Raw genomic sequence first — 18,404 nt, forward strand, 5'->3', positions numbered from 1 at the left:
GCCCCAGGCCAATCAGGCCCTGGGGGAGGGGGGAAACGTCGCTCTTCGGGTCCTGCACCCTTTTAGATAAGCCTGGAATGTCAAATATTTGTTCTCCGGGCAGGGCCCAACAACGAAGTAAGGCTCCTCCCGTACCCTTCCTGGAGCGCGCCTGCGCCAGGCGGAGTTGGGGCTTCCTCTATCCAAGCCTTTGCAGTAAACTCTTCACCACAGCGGCACTCCTAAACTCCCTTGACGTACATTGTTCCTTGTCGGGCTCCTGTCTCCCGGAGTCACCACCCTGCCATCTGGGTGCTTACTTGATCTCGGTCTGACCCTTCCTGGCGCCCCCATCCGTTCAACCTTCCCGCTAGGCCTTTCCGTATTTTTCCTTCTGCGTGGGTCTCGACGTCGCCAGCTCCTCAGAGAAGCCACCCTCTTGAAATAACTTGTCCTTGGGGCACCTGGGTGGCTTAGTCGGTTAAGCTTCCGACTTGGGCTCAGGTCATGATCTCACGGTTCGTGGGTTCGAGCCCCATGTTGAGTTCTGTGCTGACAGCTCAGAGCCTGGAGCCTGCTTCAGATTCTGTGTCTCCCTGTCTCTCTGCCCCTCCCCCTGTTCTCTCTCTCTCAAAAATAAACAAACATTAAAAAAAAAAAAAAAGAAGTAACTTGTCCAGTGTGGCAGCTCTATCCCTCCTGGCAGCGTGGGGCGGCTCCCCTAAGCTCCTGCTCGCCCATCCGCCCACGCCCTCCTGCATGACAGTTTATAGTGCTCGGACTCTTCTTGAAAAACTAAATTCTTTAAAATAACGTTAGAGCCCCTGCGTTGCTGAGCTCCTTTACTTATCTTCAGATGGGTCCTCCCAGATCATACCACTAATAGTAAACAAACTTCACTCCTTTCCCCCAACACTAAAGTAACTTCTAAAACAATAGAAGGTTTATTGATTGTCTCCCTACATCACCCCCACCCAAACATCAGATCCTAAAGGACAGGCTCATCCCCAGTGCCTATCAGTGCACCTGGCACATAGTACTTGCTCAAGACAATGAATGAATAAATAGTTGTCTTAAGTGTTTTGCACCTTTAGCCTTTGGCTATTTCAGAACTAGTAACCTTACCTGGGGATAAGGGGTTTTTCCTGTGTGTGCTATTTCCTCTCCTACCAACCCAGCCCTTGCCCTAGTTAACCCCTGCTCTTCCTCCAGACTTTCTCCTCTCAAGTCCCCTCCCTCTGTAGCAGGGGCCCCCACTGTAGTTTGAGATTTCTGTATTTCACTGGGAATGTCTCCCATCCCAACCCAGCTACTAGAGTTCATGAATTGTTAGTGAATGAACTGGAAATCAGGTGGGTGAAAAGGGTAAGGCTCCAACGGTCCAGCCTATTGCATTTCCCAAACTGTAATCCAGGTACTTGGGGGCAAGGAACTTGGTCCTGTGAGCTAGACCACAAGCTTGTGGAATCCCATCCTTACCTTGGCTCTTTGAGGCCTGCTACAAAGGCCAGTGGCACTCCAGCCTTTGGGACGTGAAAGTTGGGACAGATACAGAGTGGAGATCCTTACATGGGGCCAGGAGTGTGACCATCCTTGTGGACCTACAGGGCGTCTAGGAGTGGTGTAAAAGCACCCTCCTCTCTCTCTCTCTCTCCCCCAAGCCAGAAAATATCCCACTGCAGGAGACGATTCCTTTTTTTAAAGATTGTATTTTCAAGTAATCTCTACACTCAAAGTGGGGCTGCAACTCACAACCTCAGATCAAGAATCACATGCTCTACTGACTGAGCCAGCCAGGCACCCCTCTAGGAAGGATTCTACACTGGGGTGCCTTGTGGTATCCACAGAGGTGATCCACACTCCCAAGCTCAGGGCCATCCCCACCCTCTGCAGCCCCTTGGCCGGCAACTGGGTCAATCGCTACTACCCTTTCTTATCTCCTGGGCTTCCAGGGTAGCCAGTGCATTGCCCCTCCATACAGGTTCCCAGCTACGCGCCTTTGCCATATAGCTGTTGAGTACCCACCAGAGGGCGCACTGACTCTGTCCCCTGAACAAGGTGTTGAGGCTGGAAGGAGGATCTTCCACTGGAGAGCTCCACCAAGGGCAATGCTCCAGGAGAGAAGTGAAAAGGGAAGACCCTTGATCCTGCCTCCCTCCAGCTTGAGCATCTTTGTGGCTCCGGGCTTCCTGGACATACACCAAGTTGTTAAGCTTGGTTTTCAGAACCCTCAACCTCTCTTCCACTCCCACCCACCACGTACCCCAGACACAGTGTGATTGTTCAGGTGTTCAGGCTGCTGCACATACTAAGCTCCCTGTCTGGACCACCCACCTACCTACACCTATTGTTTTCCTGGCAAATTCTTACTTATCCTTCAAAACCCATCTCTAATAATTCTTCCTCCAGGCAACATTCTTTGATGCCTAAGCCAGGTTAGACACCCTGTTCTGGGCCCCTGTTCAGAACCCCCGAGTCTGGCCTCTCATGACCCCAGAGAGACACTAGGAGCAGAAGAATAGGAGCCTCATGAGCCATGAGCTTTAAGGGAGAATCAGTTGGCCTTCAAATGGGCTCGGCTCAGAAGCCCTGGTCTTGGTTGGGTTGCCCTAAGCCCAGGCACACACCTGGTCCACATAGGGGAGCTTGGAACTTGGGTGAGCAAGAGGGAATGCAAAGGTCCCAGTAAAAGAGAAAAGGTAAAGGCTGTTGGCTGGATTCTCTCCTGAGAAAGATACCACACCTGACCTGACTCCCCAGTCTCTGGGCTTATTCCCACATCTGGCCTTTGCCCAGAGTGTTCTCCACAGGAATATTATCCTTCTTTCCCAATCTTTTCCAGAATTCACATCCAGCCCTGTGGACCTCTCAGTTCTTTCTCTCCTCCAGGTCTGACTGGCACTAGGACCATATCCTGGAAGGGGGAAGGGTTAGAGAAGGCGGTGGGGGGGCGCGGGGGGTGTATCACTCATTCATTAAATATATGTTAAGCACCTGCCGTGTGCCTGGGACTGTGCTGGTGGTAACTAGTAACCAAAGAAGGCAATAGCCCCAGTAATGGGCAGGCGAGGGGCTTGCTCTTCTGGTGATTATATTCTGATAGGAGCCAGGTAGGGCCTGCTTCAGAGTCAATCAATGGTCATGTCTGGGCTGAGACCTAAATACAGAGCTCAGTTAAGTCCCCCAAAATGGGGGCTGCAGAGTGATCCCAATGCAACAAGTGCAGAAGTCCTGAGGGAGAATGAGGTTATTTTTTTTTTTTCAAAACTGCATTTATTGTCATATGCATAAAAGCAAATGGGGAAGCATGCTGAAACATCTTGCATTAAGCCCCAGTCTTGACTGCCATGGGGTAAAGAACACTAGATTTTCAAAACTAAATAAGCAAGTATGTAAATATGCTTACATCTTAAAATTAATTCATGTAATGTTTCTTGCTAGCTCACCCATAAGCTGACAGTTGGAACTGTTTGCTGTATAAAACTGAAGTGTACAGCATCACACTAACATTTGTATCATTCATCTACTTTAGGAAATAGTTTCTGAATTCTTTCCCCTTTTATACTGTATCAGTAAGGCAAAAAACAAACCTTTAAAGCCATAAAAAAAAAAAATCTTTACCCAAAAAACTATTGGTGACTTGAGGGATTTTTCAGTTGTCTTACGCAAGGATGAATAGATTCAACAAGCTATTGAAACTGGAGATGAGGGAGCTGGGAGAGAGAGGAGGTGGAAGTTGGGGGAAAAGGTCAGAGTCCCCTGCAGGGTCCTCACTCACTATGACTGAGATGCATATGATGCATGCAGTAGGAGGATTATGTGTGGGGTTAGGCAGACAGTGATGGGCCTGATTTAATGTTTAATGATGACAACCTGACACAGGGAGAGAAATCCATAGGAATAAGGGCATAAATTGGGACATCAGCAAGGAGGCTACTTTGGGGATGAAAGTTTGGCATTGGGAAGGTAGAGCTGGCAAGACTTGGTGACCACCTGGTTGTGGGTCTGAGAATCAGGGAAGTATCTAGAGTCCAGGATGAACCCAGGTCTGCAGCCAGGAAGTTCATGTGGATGACAGGGTCATTGTGAGAAAGGGAGACCCTTACCTTCTGACTCCTCTCCTCTCCACAGTGCCAGCACAGACCATTGTGACTAGGCCTTAACATCCTCTCCCCGATGGCCATGGTCCCTATCATCTGCAAGGCCTGTGGGACTGGGGCACCACGGAACTGCTCCAGAGGACGGGGCCACCCTGTGAAGGGTCCATGGTCACCTGAGGCTGCTGGGTTGACAAGACATTCAGACTATCCAAAGTCCAAAGCAACCCAGGCCATCCTGATGCCTACCCTCCCTTCACTTAACTCTTGGCCGTGGACTCCTGCCTGTCCCTAGTACTGACAAAATGATCTCTATGGTCTCCCACCGTGGGCCTGCAACAGATTGGTCCTTGGCAACCCCTCTTTCTGGGTTCTAGGATGGAGGGAGGCAGAAGTTTTAAGTCCTTGCCAGGGCCTGAGGTGGGAGATAGGTGGACCTTAAAAGAGTAAGCTACTCTAGGGCCACCTGGGTGGCTTAGCTGATTGAGCATCCGACTTCGCTTCAGGTCATGATTTCACCATTCACCGACTTCAGCTCAGGTTATGATTTCGCAGTTCGTGAGTTCAAGCCCCACAATGGGCTCACTGCTGTCAGCGCAGAGCCTGCTGCAGATCCTCTGTTCCCCCTTTTCTCCCTCTGTCCAACTTGTGCAGTCTCTCTCTCAAAAATAAATTAAAAACATTAAAAAAAAAAAAAAAAAAGTAAGGTACTCCAACCACCAGTGTTATAAGAACACAGAGGGGCAGCACTGTGACTGCTAGCAGCACTCTGAAAGGCTAGAAAGTGTTGCCATTGACCAAGAGGAAGGAAGGAAGGAATGGGTGGGCTAGAGGTCTTGAGACCAGCCAGGGGATGATCAGGGTGTTGTCTAACCCTCAGGAGGAGGTGTGTGGAGGATCAAGACTTCCAGTTTCCAAACATGCTGGTCTCCCTATCATAGGGTGACCCATGGTGCTGGCCGTATTGCCAGCCCTCAGATCTAGCCACTCTGTTCACCTCTGATTCCTCTAGCAGGGAGCCTCTGCCCTCTCTGGATCCCCAGTTTGCCTGGGATGGGAGGTGGACTCCGAAGTCCCTGCCCTGCTCTGCTGGAAAATTTGCTGACGGGCCATGGTGCAAGGTTGAGGTTCAAACCCACTTTCAACTGGGCGCGAGTACTGCTCAGTCTGATGTTGTGGCTCCATACTGCGCGCAACTAAAACAGGAGGGGAGCCCTCTCACTCGGAAACGAAACACATTGACCTAGCCTCTACCTGTCCTGCCCCTATTCCTAAACCCTGGACAGACGCAGGGGAGTCCCTGAACCCGTTGCCTGAACCCAGGTGACATCGGAGCAGGGTGTATAGAATCGGTGTAGGGTTTGCACAAAGGTCCTGGTCAGCTCCCGGTCCCCTAAGGCCCAAGAACTTTCCGAGACTCACTTCTCCCCTTCTTCTTGCTCTGACCAGGGTTTCTCGCAGCTGCCAGCACTGGACCCTGAATCCTCCCTCGGCCCAGCCCGTTCCAGATCCCAAAGCAGGGACGCACCAGGAATCGGGCTGCGCAGCGTGGATTGTGGACACCCAAAGCTGTGCTGGGTCTCCAGCAGCGGCGAGTTGGGTGCGACCGGTCGGGGACTCAGGGCAGAGAAGCCAGGCTGAGCCCGGATTGATCGATGCGCTCGGCGCGCAGCACAGTCCAAGGAGCTGGCAGGGGATCCGCAGGGGCGAGGCAGCGAGCTCCAAACGGGAGGGACGTGTCTGGCGGCGAGTTCCTATTGGCAGGCCGTTTGGGGAAGGTGGATCCTGATTGGCCCGGCGGCCGTGGTCTACTGCGGGCGGGGGGGTTAAGCTCGTCGCCGCCGCCCCGGCCTAGGCGCCAGCCCAGGGCGCTGAATCCGCACCTCGGACCTGTAGCGGCCGTGGCACGCAATGGGTCTTCGCCGCTGTCCCTATTCTGCGGCGCTGCTCCTGGGTGGCCTCCTGTTCCTCCTGCTGCTCGTAGACCCGGCGCTCCCGGTCGGACGTCCCCCTCCTGTGGTGCTGGGTGAGGCGCGCGTACAGTCGTGGGTCCGTTTGCTCGTGCATCCGGCAGGACCGGGTGCGGGCGGAGCCGTCTTCCAGATCTGCTGTGCTCTAAGCGTGGGGTGGGGAGCATATGACTGTCTTGTCACCTGGTTCGGTCCGTCCACCTCTCGCCATGCTGGGCGCGGGTGTGGTCAACCTCTCTTCACCTTCCCCTGTAGAATAATGGGGTAAATGGGAGGGCTGCTGTTCTGTTGTCTATCAGTAATGCTATCTACGTCAGTCCCAAGCTTTGCCTCGCTTTATGTCAATTTTTTAGCTGGAGAGACCGAGATCCTTTGGCCCCACTCCTGAGGGTCGGCGGGGGAATAGGGTGTTCTCGGAGTTGGTCTCCAGGGTCCTCAGTTGTTGATTTGGGCATGGCTAGGAGGCTGTCTCTCTCGACTCTTCCAGCCCCATGTGTTTCAGGAGGCATTATTGAAAGGAAGCTTTTGGGGGAAAGAATGACTCTCCTATCCTGCCACCAAGACACCCCCCTCCCCAACTTACCAAATGGGTGGCATTGGCCTGAGGGAGGAGGCCTAAGGGAATCTGAGGATGGCTAAAGACAGAGGTAAGGGTTGGGACAATGGCTATGAACAGATGTCAGGGAGCATCTTACCCTTTCCAGACCAATTTGGACTGGGCTATGTTGGGTCTAGATGACCTTCCTGGCCAACCCCTTGGCCCTGGCCCCTGTAATTATACAGGAACCACAGTGTTTCTTTGTGGTGGTGGGCAGAGATGAGACTTCTCTGTCTTGGGGGCCTTGGATGCCTCATTCAAGCATTGAGTTGGTGGCCAGCTAGGATTCATAAGGGCAGAGACATGCTGAGGTATATGTCACATACTGAGTGTGCTGCAGCATGACCCCCATGTTCTTTCTGATGGGGGTATTTTAATGGGGGTGATGCAGATCACAGAAGGGTAGGGTTGACTGACAATGTGGTCCCTGGGGGTTCCCACCAGGAGTTCTAGGCCAGGAAATACTCCAGGGGGATGCTGGGTTCAGGTTCACCACGGGATTTGGGCAGACTTGGCCCTGTGTTCCCTAAGTTTACAGGGATCCCTAGAGATGAGGTCTGTATTGGGTAAGCACAAAGAGTCTACCAATCCAGTTAAGGAAGGCTGCCTGGAGAATGTGGCTATAGGTGAGGCCAGGAGAGAGTTCCAGGCAGAGGAAATTACATCTCAGAGGGAGAGAGGTAAGCAATCCAGGATGTCTGGAATGGAGTTAGGGGAGGAGTGAATTGTGCAGGGCTTGTGACTGGTTGGCTCATCTAGACTTTATCCTGTAAGCACACAAGAAGTCATGGGTAGCCTAAGGAGTTCTGAGTATGAAGGGTGTGACATTGGGAAATGTGTGGTCCCTGATGGGGTCCCTGATGTGTGGCAGCCTTTTTGCTTGGATTGATGCTAACTATACTCAATTCATTCAGCTCAGTTCTTGCTTATCCTAGGTCACAGCAGAGGAGCCTTACGCCACAGCCAGAGTCACAGAATCCTAATCTGCCCAGCTTCTCAGAGAGTGAAGCTGTTGGCATTAATCCTGGGAAACCCCATGGTGGGCAGTGGAGGAGCTGTTCCTGGACACACAGCAGGGACCATCAGAGGATCAGCCTCCAAGGGTGACCACCTTCTATGAGTGAGACCCAAATTGGTGGTAGAAACCAAAGAAGTGATACAGAAGAAGACTTTGGGCTGGTGGAGGACTGTAACAAGTCATTTCTACCCCAACCTCAGTCTCCTCATCTGTAAAGTGAGCATAGTAAGGATGTTCTCTCCCAGTGTTATTTGAGGTGAAAGTTACATGGATGTCTTTTGTCCTAGTTTTAGGCAAAAAGGGGCTTAGGAAGTGACCACTGCTATTTTTAGAGGCCACACAGCCTATCCAGGACAAAGAGCATTCAGGCACAGCAAATCTGGTGACTTCCTCCTTGAGCCATTTCCTCTTTGCTGCAGACAGTGACCAAGGTCTCTGCACTGTCATGCTGAGGACCCCCCATTTCTGCATCTGTGTTGTTAAGGGAGGTGAACGCAGGTGCCACACCTGCGTCTCATGGTTGTCCTGAGGACACTGTGAGATGATGCAAAGGGAGGGCATGCCCTGTGCAGGGCTAGGTTTGTAGAACCCAAAGAATGCCCAGGAGAGCCAAGAGCTGATGGTTCACTCAGTGATCATGGATCCTAAATGGTGATATGCTTGGAAGATGAAGGGCATGGCATGTAGAACCAAGTGAGGCCTGAAAGGCCAATGGGAACAATATTCTGGCAAGGGCCTTGAATGTTGGGTGATGAAGCCATGGGGATGGGTTTGAGTCTCACAAGGGCCTGAGGGCTCTGTGTGTATAGACTGACTAGACTGGCTTGGGCAGAGAGAAGTTATCCTTGGGCCTTGTCACACCCTCCCCTACCTGGCTGTGGCTGGACTGTTGTGTTGTTTCAGGGTAGCCATCTCTGACACAGGGTCCAGGTGTGCTGAGAGCCTAGGGCCCTCCAGATGATCTGCCCTCTGGAAGATTACTGGGCTCTCAAGAGGTTGGCAGGTACCATTACGAACTTCTCTCAACTGTGTTTCTGTTCATTGCCACCCCATCCACAAGCCTGTCCTACAGTGCCTTCTCTGGATTCAGTTTTGGCTAGTTAAGTGGCCCAGTGCTTTGTCCTGTTTGCCATTCCTTTGAATAAACAAGGCCCTACTCTGTAGCCTGGGACAGCTATAGTAGGAGGCCTTTGGGTGCAAGCCTCAAGGATCTCCAGCCTGCCGGTCCAGGGCCTCATGACTGTTCTGTGTCCCCCTGCAGTGCCTGGTGATTTGGGCAACCAGCTGGAGGCAAAGCTGGACAAGCCAACGGTCGTACATTACCTCTGCTCCAAGAGGACGGACAACTACTTCACCCTCTGGCTGAACCTCGAGCTGCTGCTACCTGTCATTATTGACTGCTGGATCGACAACATCAGGTGGGGGCTGGGGCACAGATGGGGTGCTGCTCACCGAGGTTAAAGAAATTTCTAGAACCTATTTCTGTCTCATCTCTGCTTCAACAGACCCTGAGGTCACTGACCTCTTGCCCTTCTCACTTCCCCTGTCTAGTCAGCACCACCTCTGCACTCTCGGAGACAGAACTTTCTTCCTCCCTTTCTTGCAGCTCTTGGCTCTACTCTCTCTAGTTCATCCTTGTGCTTTACACCCTATGCATGGATTCTTTTTTTTTTTTTTTTTTAATTTTAATTAATTAATTAACTGACTGATTGATTTTTAAATTTCCATCCAAGTTAGTTAGCATATAGTGCAACAATGATTTCAGGAGTAGATTCCTTAACGCCCCTTACCCATTTAGCCCATCTCCCCTCCCACAACCCCTCCAGTAACCCTCTGTTTGTTCTCTGTATTTAAGAGTCTCTTATGTTTTGTCCCCCTCCCGGTTTTTATATTATTTTTGCTTCTCTTCCCTTATGTTCATCTGTTTTGTATCTTAAATTCCTCATATGAGTGAAGTCATATGATATTTGTCTTTCTCTGACTGACTAATTTCACTTAGCATAATACTCTCTAGTTCCATGCACATAGTTGCAAATGGCAAGATTTCATTCTTTTTGATTGCTGATAATACTCCATTGTATATATACTCACCAATTCTCCTTTATCCATTCATCCATCGATGGACATTTGGGCTGTTTCCATATACTTTGACTATTGTGAATAGCACTGCTATAAACATTGGGGTGCACGTGCCCCTTCGAAACAGCACACCTATATCCCTGGGATAAATACCTCATAGTGCAACTGCTGGGTCATAAGGTAGTTCTATTTTTAATTTTTTGAGGAAGCTCCATATTGTTTCCAGAGTGACTGCACCAGTTTGCATTCCCACCAGGAGTGCAAAAGAGATCCTCTTTCTCTGCATCCTCATCAACATTTGTTGTTGCCTCAGTTGTTAATGTTAGCCATTGTGACAGGTGTGAAGTGGTATCTCATTGTGGTTTTGATTTGTATTTCCCTGATGATGAGTGATGTTGAGCATTTTTTCATGTATCTGTCAGCCATCTGGCTGTCTTCTTTGGAGAAGTGTCTATTCATGTCTTGCCCATTTCTTCACTGGATTATTTGTTTTTTGAGTGTTGAGTTTGATACGTTCTGTATAGATTTTGGATATTCACCCTTTATCTAATATGTCATTTGCAAATATCTTCTCCCATTCTGTCAGTTGCCTTTTAGTCTTTCTGATTGTTTCCTTCGCTGTGCAGAAGTTTTTTGTTTCGATGAAGTACCAATAGTTCATTTTTTATTTTGTTTCCCTTGCCTATGGAGAGGTGTTGAGTAAGATGTTGCTGTGGCCAAGGTCAGAGAGGTTTTTACCTGATTTCTCCTTTAGGATTTTGATGGCATCCTGTCTTACATTTAGGTCTTTCATCCACTTTGAGTTTATTTTTATGTATGGTGTAAGAAAGTGGTCCAGGTTCATTTTTCTGCTTGTCGCTGTCCAGTTTTCCCAGCACCTTTTGCTGAAGAGACTGTCTTTATTCCATTGGATTTTCTTTCCTGCTTTGTCAAAGATTAGTTGGCCAGAAGATTTTATTTTTTTTATTAAAAAATTTTTTTTGTTTATTATTTTTGAGAGAGTGAGCAGGGAAAGAGCTGAGAGAGGTGGGGGGGCGGGGACAGAGGATCCAAAACAGTCTCTGTGCTGACAGCAGAGAGCCCGATGTGGGGCCTGAACCCATGAACTGTGAGATCAAGACTGGAGCCGAAGCTGGATGCACAACCAACTGAGCCACCCAGGCATCCCAGAAGATTTTATTTTTAAATAATCTCTACATCCAACGTAGGGCTCAAACTCACAACCTTGATAGAAAAGTTGCATGCTCTACTGACTGAGCCAGCCAGGCACCCCCTTACATGTGGATTCTATGCTTCAGCCCCTATTAATAGCCTCAACGTGGCCTCCATCCCTTCCCTTGCCTCTGAGTTGACCACTCACTGGCCCCTCAACTTCTTGTTCCTCCTGGGACATACCATGTCTCCATGTCTTTATACTTTCAGCCTGGAATCTAGCTCTATACCCTTTGCCTGATAAATTCCCTCCATTCACTCTTTAATTTTTTTTTTTTTTAATGTTTATTTGTTTTTAAGAGAGAGAAGGAGAGAGTGAGCAGGGGAGGGACAGAGAGAGAGAGAGAGAGAGAGAGAGAGAGAGAGGATCCAAGCAGGTTCTGCACTGTCAGCACAGACCGCGATGTGGGGCTCGAACTCACAAACTTTGAGATCATGACCTGAGCTGAAGTCAGACACTTAACCGACTGAGCCACCCAGTTGCCCCCCATTCACCCTTTAAAACCTGAGCCTGATCCCTCTGTAAAGTTTCCCCTGCCACTCCCCCAGAACTCTTAACCTTTCCTTCTTCCATGCCACATGTCTATTCCCTTTAATCTTTATCAGTTGCCAAACTTTGTTTCCAAGGATGTTTCCCTGATAATAAAATAATACTGTATTGAAAATTACCACTTATTGGGGCGCCTGGGTGGCTCAGTCGGTTAAGCGTCTGACTTCGGCTCAGGTCATGATCTCGCGGTCCGTGAGTTCGAGCCCCGCGTCGGGCTCTGTGCTGACAGCTCAGAGCCTGGAGCCTGTTTCGGATTCTGTGTCTCCCTCTCTCTGACCCTCCCCCGTTCATGCTCTGTCTCTCTCTGTCTCAAAAATGAATAAACGTTAAAAAAAAAAATTAAAAAAAAAAAAAGAAAATTACCACTTATTGAATATAGGCACAGCCTGTGCTACATACTTTCTTTCATTTAGTCTTACAGCAACCCTATGAAACAGGTACTGTTTTCAACCTTGTTTACAGACGAGGAAACCTGGAAGCTCGAAAAGGTTACAAAGTTGCCTAGGGTCACTCAGCTAATGAGTGGCAGAACTAAGATTTGAACCCAGAATTATGTGACCCCGGGCTAAGACTGAGCTCACTGAAGGCAGAGGTTGCATATCTCTTTTATCTTTTTTTTTTTTAATTTTTTAATGTTTATTTATTTTTGAGAGAGAGACAGAGACAGAGTGCAAGCAGCAGAGGGGCAGAGAAAGAAGGTGTATTTCATTTATCTTTATAGCGGTAGAACCAGGAACAAATTGGTGCTCAGTAAATGTTTGAGCTGAATGGAGTCTCACAAATTAAAGTTTTTTTTCTGGAGATATATTAGCTAGTTCTTCAGGTGCCTTGCCTTTCCCTGTTGTTTATGATGCCTACTTTGTTGACTCTTTCCTCTTTTGTTTGTGATCAGGGTTATTTCTGGGCTGTTGATCTGCAATTCTATTTTTACACCAGAGACGTGGTCTCAGGTACTGCCAATCGGAGGTGCAGGCTGATACTGAGAGTGGCTTGTCTACCTTCATTGGACATCTGACTTGTTTAGACTTTCATCTGGCACAGAGCTGCTTTGTCCTTGTAGAAAGTTTTCAACACTTTTCTGTAGGGATAATCTACAGATCACCTTAGAGAAAGTGGGCCCCCCGGACCTATTATTTAGGTCTATGTTGGGTATCTTGGTCAGCTTTCTGTGGCTGATCTTATGGAGATTAGGACTCAGGACCACCAAGAACTTCAGGTCTAGGCACCTGTGTTTTCTTGGGCACATTTGCCTCCTTGGTATCGGGTAGGCCAGAACCAAGTTCCTGGCCTAGTACAAAGCTTTCCTTCTGTCTCCCACCACCTTGTCCCATCATTTTTCCACACCTTGCCCACCCACCTACACAACAGCCACAGGTGTTCAGACCCTAAGGTGGTGGTTTCTCTGTTTGGGTCTGTATGCTGCACTTATCATCTCCTTTGCCCTGTGATGTATTGTGGTAGGTGGTAGGAGCTAAATCCATGGAGATGGGGAATGGGAGCCTGTAAGATTAGGCTACCTGCCTTTTGGGTCAAGCATGATGTTGATGGCAGAGCCAGGTCTGATACTTCCCTTTTCCAACCAAATCCAAGACCTGCATTCTGAGGTTGATGACATTGAGGAGGAGAAGAAAATATTGCCTTGACAGGGGCCCTGGGTTTAATCTTTGGAATGAGTCTTGTTTGGGGTCCTCTGTTGGACTTGGTTACTCTGATTTGTGCTTTATAAAGTTTGTTACTTTTTATATACTTTATATACTTCTTATCAGACATGAGAATAGTAAGGGAGTGTGGCTTAGGATAGAGGGAAGTATTAGGACACACCATGTTCAGTGTCATCCCTGGATCACCAGCTCAATATCCCCACCCCCACCCCCGACAGGCTGGTTTACAACAGAACATCCCGGGCCACCCAGTTTCCAGATGGTGTAGATGTGCGTGTTCCTGGCTTTGGGAAGACTTTCTCACTGGAGTTCCTGGACCCCAGCAGAAGCAGTGTGGGTATGTAGCCCTTCCTCATGCCCTCCAGGGAATGGGGCTGGAAGTTCTGTATTCCTAGAGTGGGAGGAATGCTATTAGTTTGAAATGAGCCTGTAAACTGTCTCTAATCAGTGTAGGCACAGAGCCTTATAGCACTCCTTCAGGGATCTTCCTACAGTAGATGTCACAGTCTCCTTGTTGGGTGTGGTGTGGGTGGCTGGCACTGGCTGTCCTTTCTACAATTCTCATACATTTCTGTCTACAGGTTCCTATTTCCATACCATGGTAGAGAGTCTTGTGGGCTGGGGCTACACACGGGGTGAGGATGTCCGGGGGGCCCCCTACGACTGGCGCCGAGCCCCAAGTAAGTGGTCACTCTTGCTTCCTCTCTGAGGTCTTAGGAGGTGGGGACGAGGAGGTCACAGCCCCCAGGGGCCCTGGGCTCTCCCCTGTCCCCCAGGGCCTCTGGTGTCTAGCCTAGCAGTCACAGCTACCACCACTGGTCAATCTGTCCTGTCCTTCTCCATCCCTCACCCTAGGATTTCTGGGCCTCTGAGCTCTGGGGAGAGATAATGAGGCTGAGGAGGGGGAAAGGACCTCCTACATTTCCTCCTTTCCTGGAAAAGGAGGGAAAACAAGACCACTCCCAGTTGGATTTTAGCATTTTCCCCACCCGCCTAGTCCTGGATCTGGCCTGAAAAACATTCAATGGTTCAGGCCCCAGGACCCTTCCTTCCTGACCACCGCCTGGCTCTGGCCTACAGATGAAAACGGGCCCTACTTCCTGGCTCTCCGGGAGATGATCGAGGAGATGCATCAGCTGTATGGGGGCCCTGTGGTGCTGGTTGCCCACAGCATGGGCAACATGTACACACTCTACTTTCTGCAGCGGCAGCCACAGGCCTGGAAGAACAAGTATATCCGTGCCTTTGTGGCACTGGGTGCGCCCTGGGGGGGCGTGGCCAAGACTTTGCGTGTCCTGGCCTCAGGTAAGACCCTGCCTGACCCAGTTTGGGGGGCTGATGTCAGGGATGGTGCCCTCTCTTTCCTTCTACAGTGTCCTCCTGGGCCACCCTCATGTCTCTTCTCCAGAGTGGGATGCTTTTTTAAACATCTCCTTTTCCAAAAGAGGATCTATCATTAATTAATTTCATCTCTCTAGTTGATGGCTCTTGTTATCTGTGTAAGTTTTTTTGCTGCATGTTCACAGAGTGGCACAACTGTTGGTCACTCAGGTATTTGCTTGTGCACATGTGTACACACGTACACTATGCTCTGGCCTGGCTGGCCTAACTTGGTTTGACCCAAAGTTCTTTGAGGGAGCCTTCTCCCTTTCTCTTACCCTCATCTTTCCTTCTTCATGCCCACCTTTGCCCCAGGGAAGGAAGGTTGGACTCCAGTTTCCTGTTTATGAGTCATACATCCATCTGTGGCAGCGGGGAGCCTTTGTGGGTAACACAGGGAGGAAGCAGGTGCAGATTTATTTGGGCCTGCTTGCCTGGCAGTTGGCAAAGTCACCTCCTTCCCTGTTTCTCCCCAATCCACCTGCCTTTTCAGGGCTATCAGAGCCTGCCAGCTATAGCCATGGGGCTTTCCTCCCTCTGCTAGGACTGGGAATGAACCCGTGGCCCCTCATTTTAGGAGCCACGAGCCACTATGCCAAGCGTCTGAGGAACTTTCTTCCTCATGTCATCGACACTGCCTGACCTACTTGCTGGACAACCGATGGTTGCAATCAGGTCGGACACAGTGCGTTTCCCGGTAGTGACCTTGGATTGCCTGGACAACGAGTCCGGATATAACAAGGACTCATGACAGCCATCTACTCTGTCCAACCTGGACCTAAAAGGACAGATGTGGGCACGCATGAATTTGAGACAGGAAACCGTGGTGAGGTTCAGGTCTCAGCCTTTCAGAGCTTCCCTGTGAGTCTCCTTAGATTTCTGCCTCAGATTCTGAGAAACTGTTCTGTCAGGTCCCGGCAGTCTGGATTAGGGGCAGGGTAGGGGGTGGGGTGGTAGTCATGGACCCCTACCTAGGGGCTTTCCTTTCCTCAGGGGTCCTACAGCCAGACCTCACAAGGCAGAGCTGAAAGCCTGTTCGTCAGTCAGAAGGTGGGTTGATGGATGGCCAGGGTCCTGAATAGGTCAGAGGGCCCCTGTTTCCAAGTTCTGGCTCACTCCTCAGAGGCCTCCCTGGCTCTGTGTTGTTGGCATTCCTGTGTGTGAAGGACCCTCGCTCTGCCTGCAGCCTCCCCTCCTGCTGTGTCTCCCAAAGACCTGGCTGCCCAGGTCAGTGACACGTAGGAGAGTGGGGTACGACCAGGGCTGGCTGGCTGCAGGTCTGAGCCTAGGAAAAGAAAAATGTTTTTGTAACTCAGTGTAAGAAAAGAGAAAGATGAATGTGTCCCTGGGCTGACAGCCTGCTGATTCACCTTCCACAAGGTCAGTGCCCACAAGCCTGGTAACAAATGCTCAGAGGAGGGTACTGTTTACACAATGAATCACCTTGTGGGTATGTGCTGCCTAAACCTCTGGTGAGGAAATGCAGAAGGAAAGAAACAAGTCATGGCGGTGTGCTTCCCAGATAGAGCAAAAATAAAGGGAACTGTGGGGGAGTTATAATGAGGACGACAGTGTAGAGGTGCCGGAGTGCTGACTGGGCCCCTGACTGGGGCCCAGCGGGGGGCCTGGTGGGGACCGTGCTGCCCTGCCAGCTTGTCCTGAGCACAGACTGAGAAAGCCGTCTCCCTGCAGGAGACAACAATCGGATCCCAGTCATTGGGCCCCTGAAGATTCGGGAGCAGCAGCGGTCTGCCGTCTCCACCAGCTGGCTGCTGCCCTACAACTATACCTGGTCCCCTGAGAAGATCTTCGTGCGTACACCCACAGCCAACTACACGCTGCGGGACTACCGCCAGTTCTTCCAGGACATTGGCTTCAAAGATGGATGGCTCATGCGGCAGGACACGGAGGGGCTGGTCGAAGCCACAGTGCCCCCTGGCGTGCCGCTGCACTGCCTCTATGGCACTGGTGTCCCCACGCCAGACTCCTTCTACTATGAGAGCTTCCCAGACCGTGATCCCAAAATCTGCTTTGGTGATGGCGACGGCACTGTGAACTTGCAGAGCGCCCTGCAGTGCCAGGCCTGGCGCAGCCGCCAGGAGCACCAAGTGTCACTGCAGGCGCTCCCGGGCAGCGAGCACATCGAGATGCTGGCCAACGCCACTACCCTGGCCTATCTGAAACGTGTGCTTCTTGGGCTCTGATTCCTGTGCCAGGCAGGGCTGTGGGATGGCGTGGCCACACCTGCTTCTCTTGGCTACCGTGGCCCGTGAGGTTAGCAGTTTGTGACTGACTGACTAATGTCCTCAGTCTGGGGTTGTGAAATATCTGCCATTGGGAAGTGCTGTTTCTTATCCTTTTCTCTGTGGATGTGAGGAAAGAAGAAATAGTCTGGACTCACTTGAGGGATCCTTGCTGAAAAGAATGCTGCTGCTGCTGCTGCTGCTGCTGATGATGATGATGATGGAATTGCTGTGACCTCAGGACTGGCTCCGCAGGTGGACTGGCTGGCACCTGGCCTCAATCCTGGACTGAGGGGTCATTTGTTTCTCCTACCCCTGTGGCCTTTTCACATTTACCCACTGGGCCCTGGCCCCTTAGTCTTCTTGTGGGGGATATTACTGAGGTGTGGTTCCTGTCCCTAAAGGTCCCAGGGATGGTCTGGTCCCTAGGGGATCCTTCCCACACACTGGCCACAGGTAGGCTTGATAGTGGCTGTGGGTGGCTGGAGCTGCTGGCTTCCCTGTGGCCTAGTTGCTCAGCAGCTTGACTGTCGCTTTCTGGAGGCAGCCTGGTTCCTCCTGCAGGCAGGGGCGAGTTGTGTTCTCCATGGTTCCCAGGTCCCGGGACATTCACTCCTACCTCCCTCACCTCCAAGAACAGCCTAGCTCAGGATTGGGCAGCATATGGCCCTCTAGTTCTTGGGGGCTGCGTTCCAGGAGCCTTGACTCCTGTGGTTGGGCTGTTACCCACAGTATTGATGCTGGCTCCCTTCCCTCTGGGAATGTGGTTCAAGGATGAGAGCAGGGCCAGTGCCATGGCCTTTTAGGTATTCATGAAGAAAGAGAACTCAAGGAAGCAGTTAAGGCAGCTCGGGGTATCCCTGCTAAATCCACCACCACGTTGCCACCCAGCCCTAGGGTTTTTCTGGCACCCGTGTGGGCTGGTGCAGAGCTGAGAGGAGGTAGAACTCTTTCCCATTTTGCCCAGCACCTACTCCCACCAGGCAGCTCAGTGGTGCTTAGTCTGCAGAGACTAACCCAGAAGCTTGAGTCGTCCCTGAGAGAGCCAGGTGCCTTGGGGCTCCCCTGGTAATTTCCTTCCTTTCCAGAGGTGCTGCATGGATCTCCCTATAATAGCAGGGATGGAGAATCTGGATCTGCCTTGGTGGCAGTGATCTCCAAGTGGTCAATGGCTCTAGGCCAAGACTTGAGTCTAACCTCTAGGATGGGACCCCAGAGCCTCAGTCAGGCTGGACTGTGCTGCTCTCCCACAAGATTTCTGTGAAGCTGGATTTTTTTGTGTGGTAAACATACCCAGCATCTCTCTCCTTTTATTCCTGAGTGGTGTGCTCCGTACTGGGGCTCTGAGCAGGCTGTACCTTGATTCTGGCAATAAAAATACTCTGGATGCTGTAAAGTGCCCTGGCTTAGAGTCTCTTCTGAGCATGAAAAGAGGGAGGTAATGGAGGAGTGAAGACGCTAGAGAGGTAGGTAATCAGGGGCTAGACCTTTCCTGGGGCCTTGATGGGTTCTCTCAGCACCAAAGCATTGCTCCTGTGCACCTATTTGGGCTTGATCCTCCTGCCCCCTCTCCTGGAATCTATTTCCCCTCCTGGGCCTAAGAACCAGGACCTGAAA

The 18,404-nt window shown here is 50.7% G+C and overlaps 1 protein-coding gene across 7 annotated transcripts; it reads left to right on the forward strand.

The window, feature by feature from the left end:
• The first annotated feature begins 4,832 nt into the window (after positions 1 to 4,832).
• Positions 4,833 to 18,183, forward strand: PLA2G15 (phospholipase A2 group XV). 7 transcript variants are annotated; one of them, XM_060650368.3, is made up of 7 exons: positions 4,833 to 6,102; positions 8,924 to 9,080; positions 13,383 to 13,501; positions 13,746 to 13,844; positions 14,370 to 14,469; positions 15,122 to 15,219; positions 16,237 to 18,183. In XM_060650368.3, exons 1-7 carry the CDS (start codon positions 5,988 to 5,990, stop codon positions 16,746 to 16,748), a joined length of 1,200 nt encoding a protein of 399 aa, XP_060506351.1. In that variant the 5' UTR covers positions 4,833 to 5,987; the 3' UTR covers positions 16,749 to 18,183. The 7 variants fall into 7 exon arrangements, with proteins under 7 accessions (XP_060506351.1, XP_060506355.1, XP_060506356.1 ...); XM_060650373.3 differs by lacking the exon at positions 15,122 to 15,219 and having other exon boundaries at positions 4,847 to 6,102; positions 16,237 to 16,454; XM_060650367.3 differs by lacking the exon at positions 15,122 to 15,219 and having other exon boundaries at positions 4,851 to 6,102; positions 14,245 to 14,469.
• Positions 18,184 to 18,404: the final 221 nt, after the last annotated feature.

This window comes from Panthera onca, chromosome E2 (assembly GCF_046562875.1).
Source record: "Panthera onca isolate mPanOnc1 chromosome E2, mPanOnc1 haplotype 2, whole genome shotgun sequence".
NCBI classification, from domain to species: domain Eukaryota; kingdom Metazoa; phylum Chordata; class Mammalia; order Carnivora; family Felidae; genus Panthera; species Panthera onca.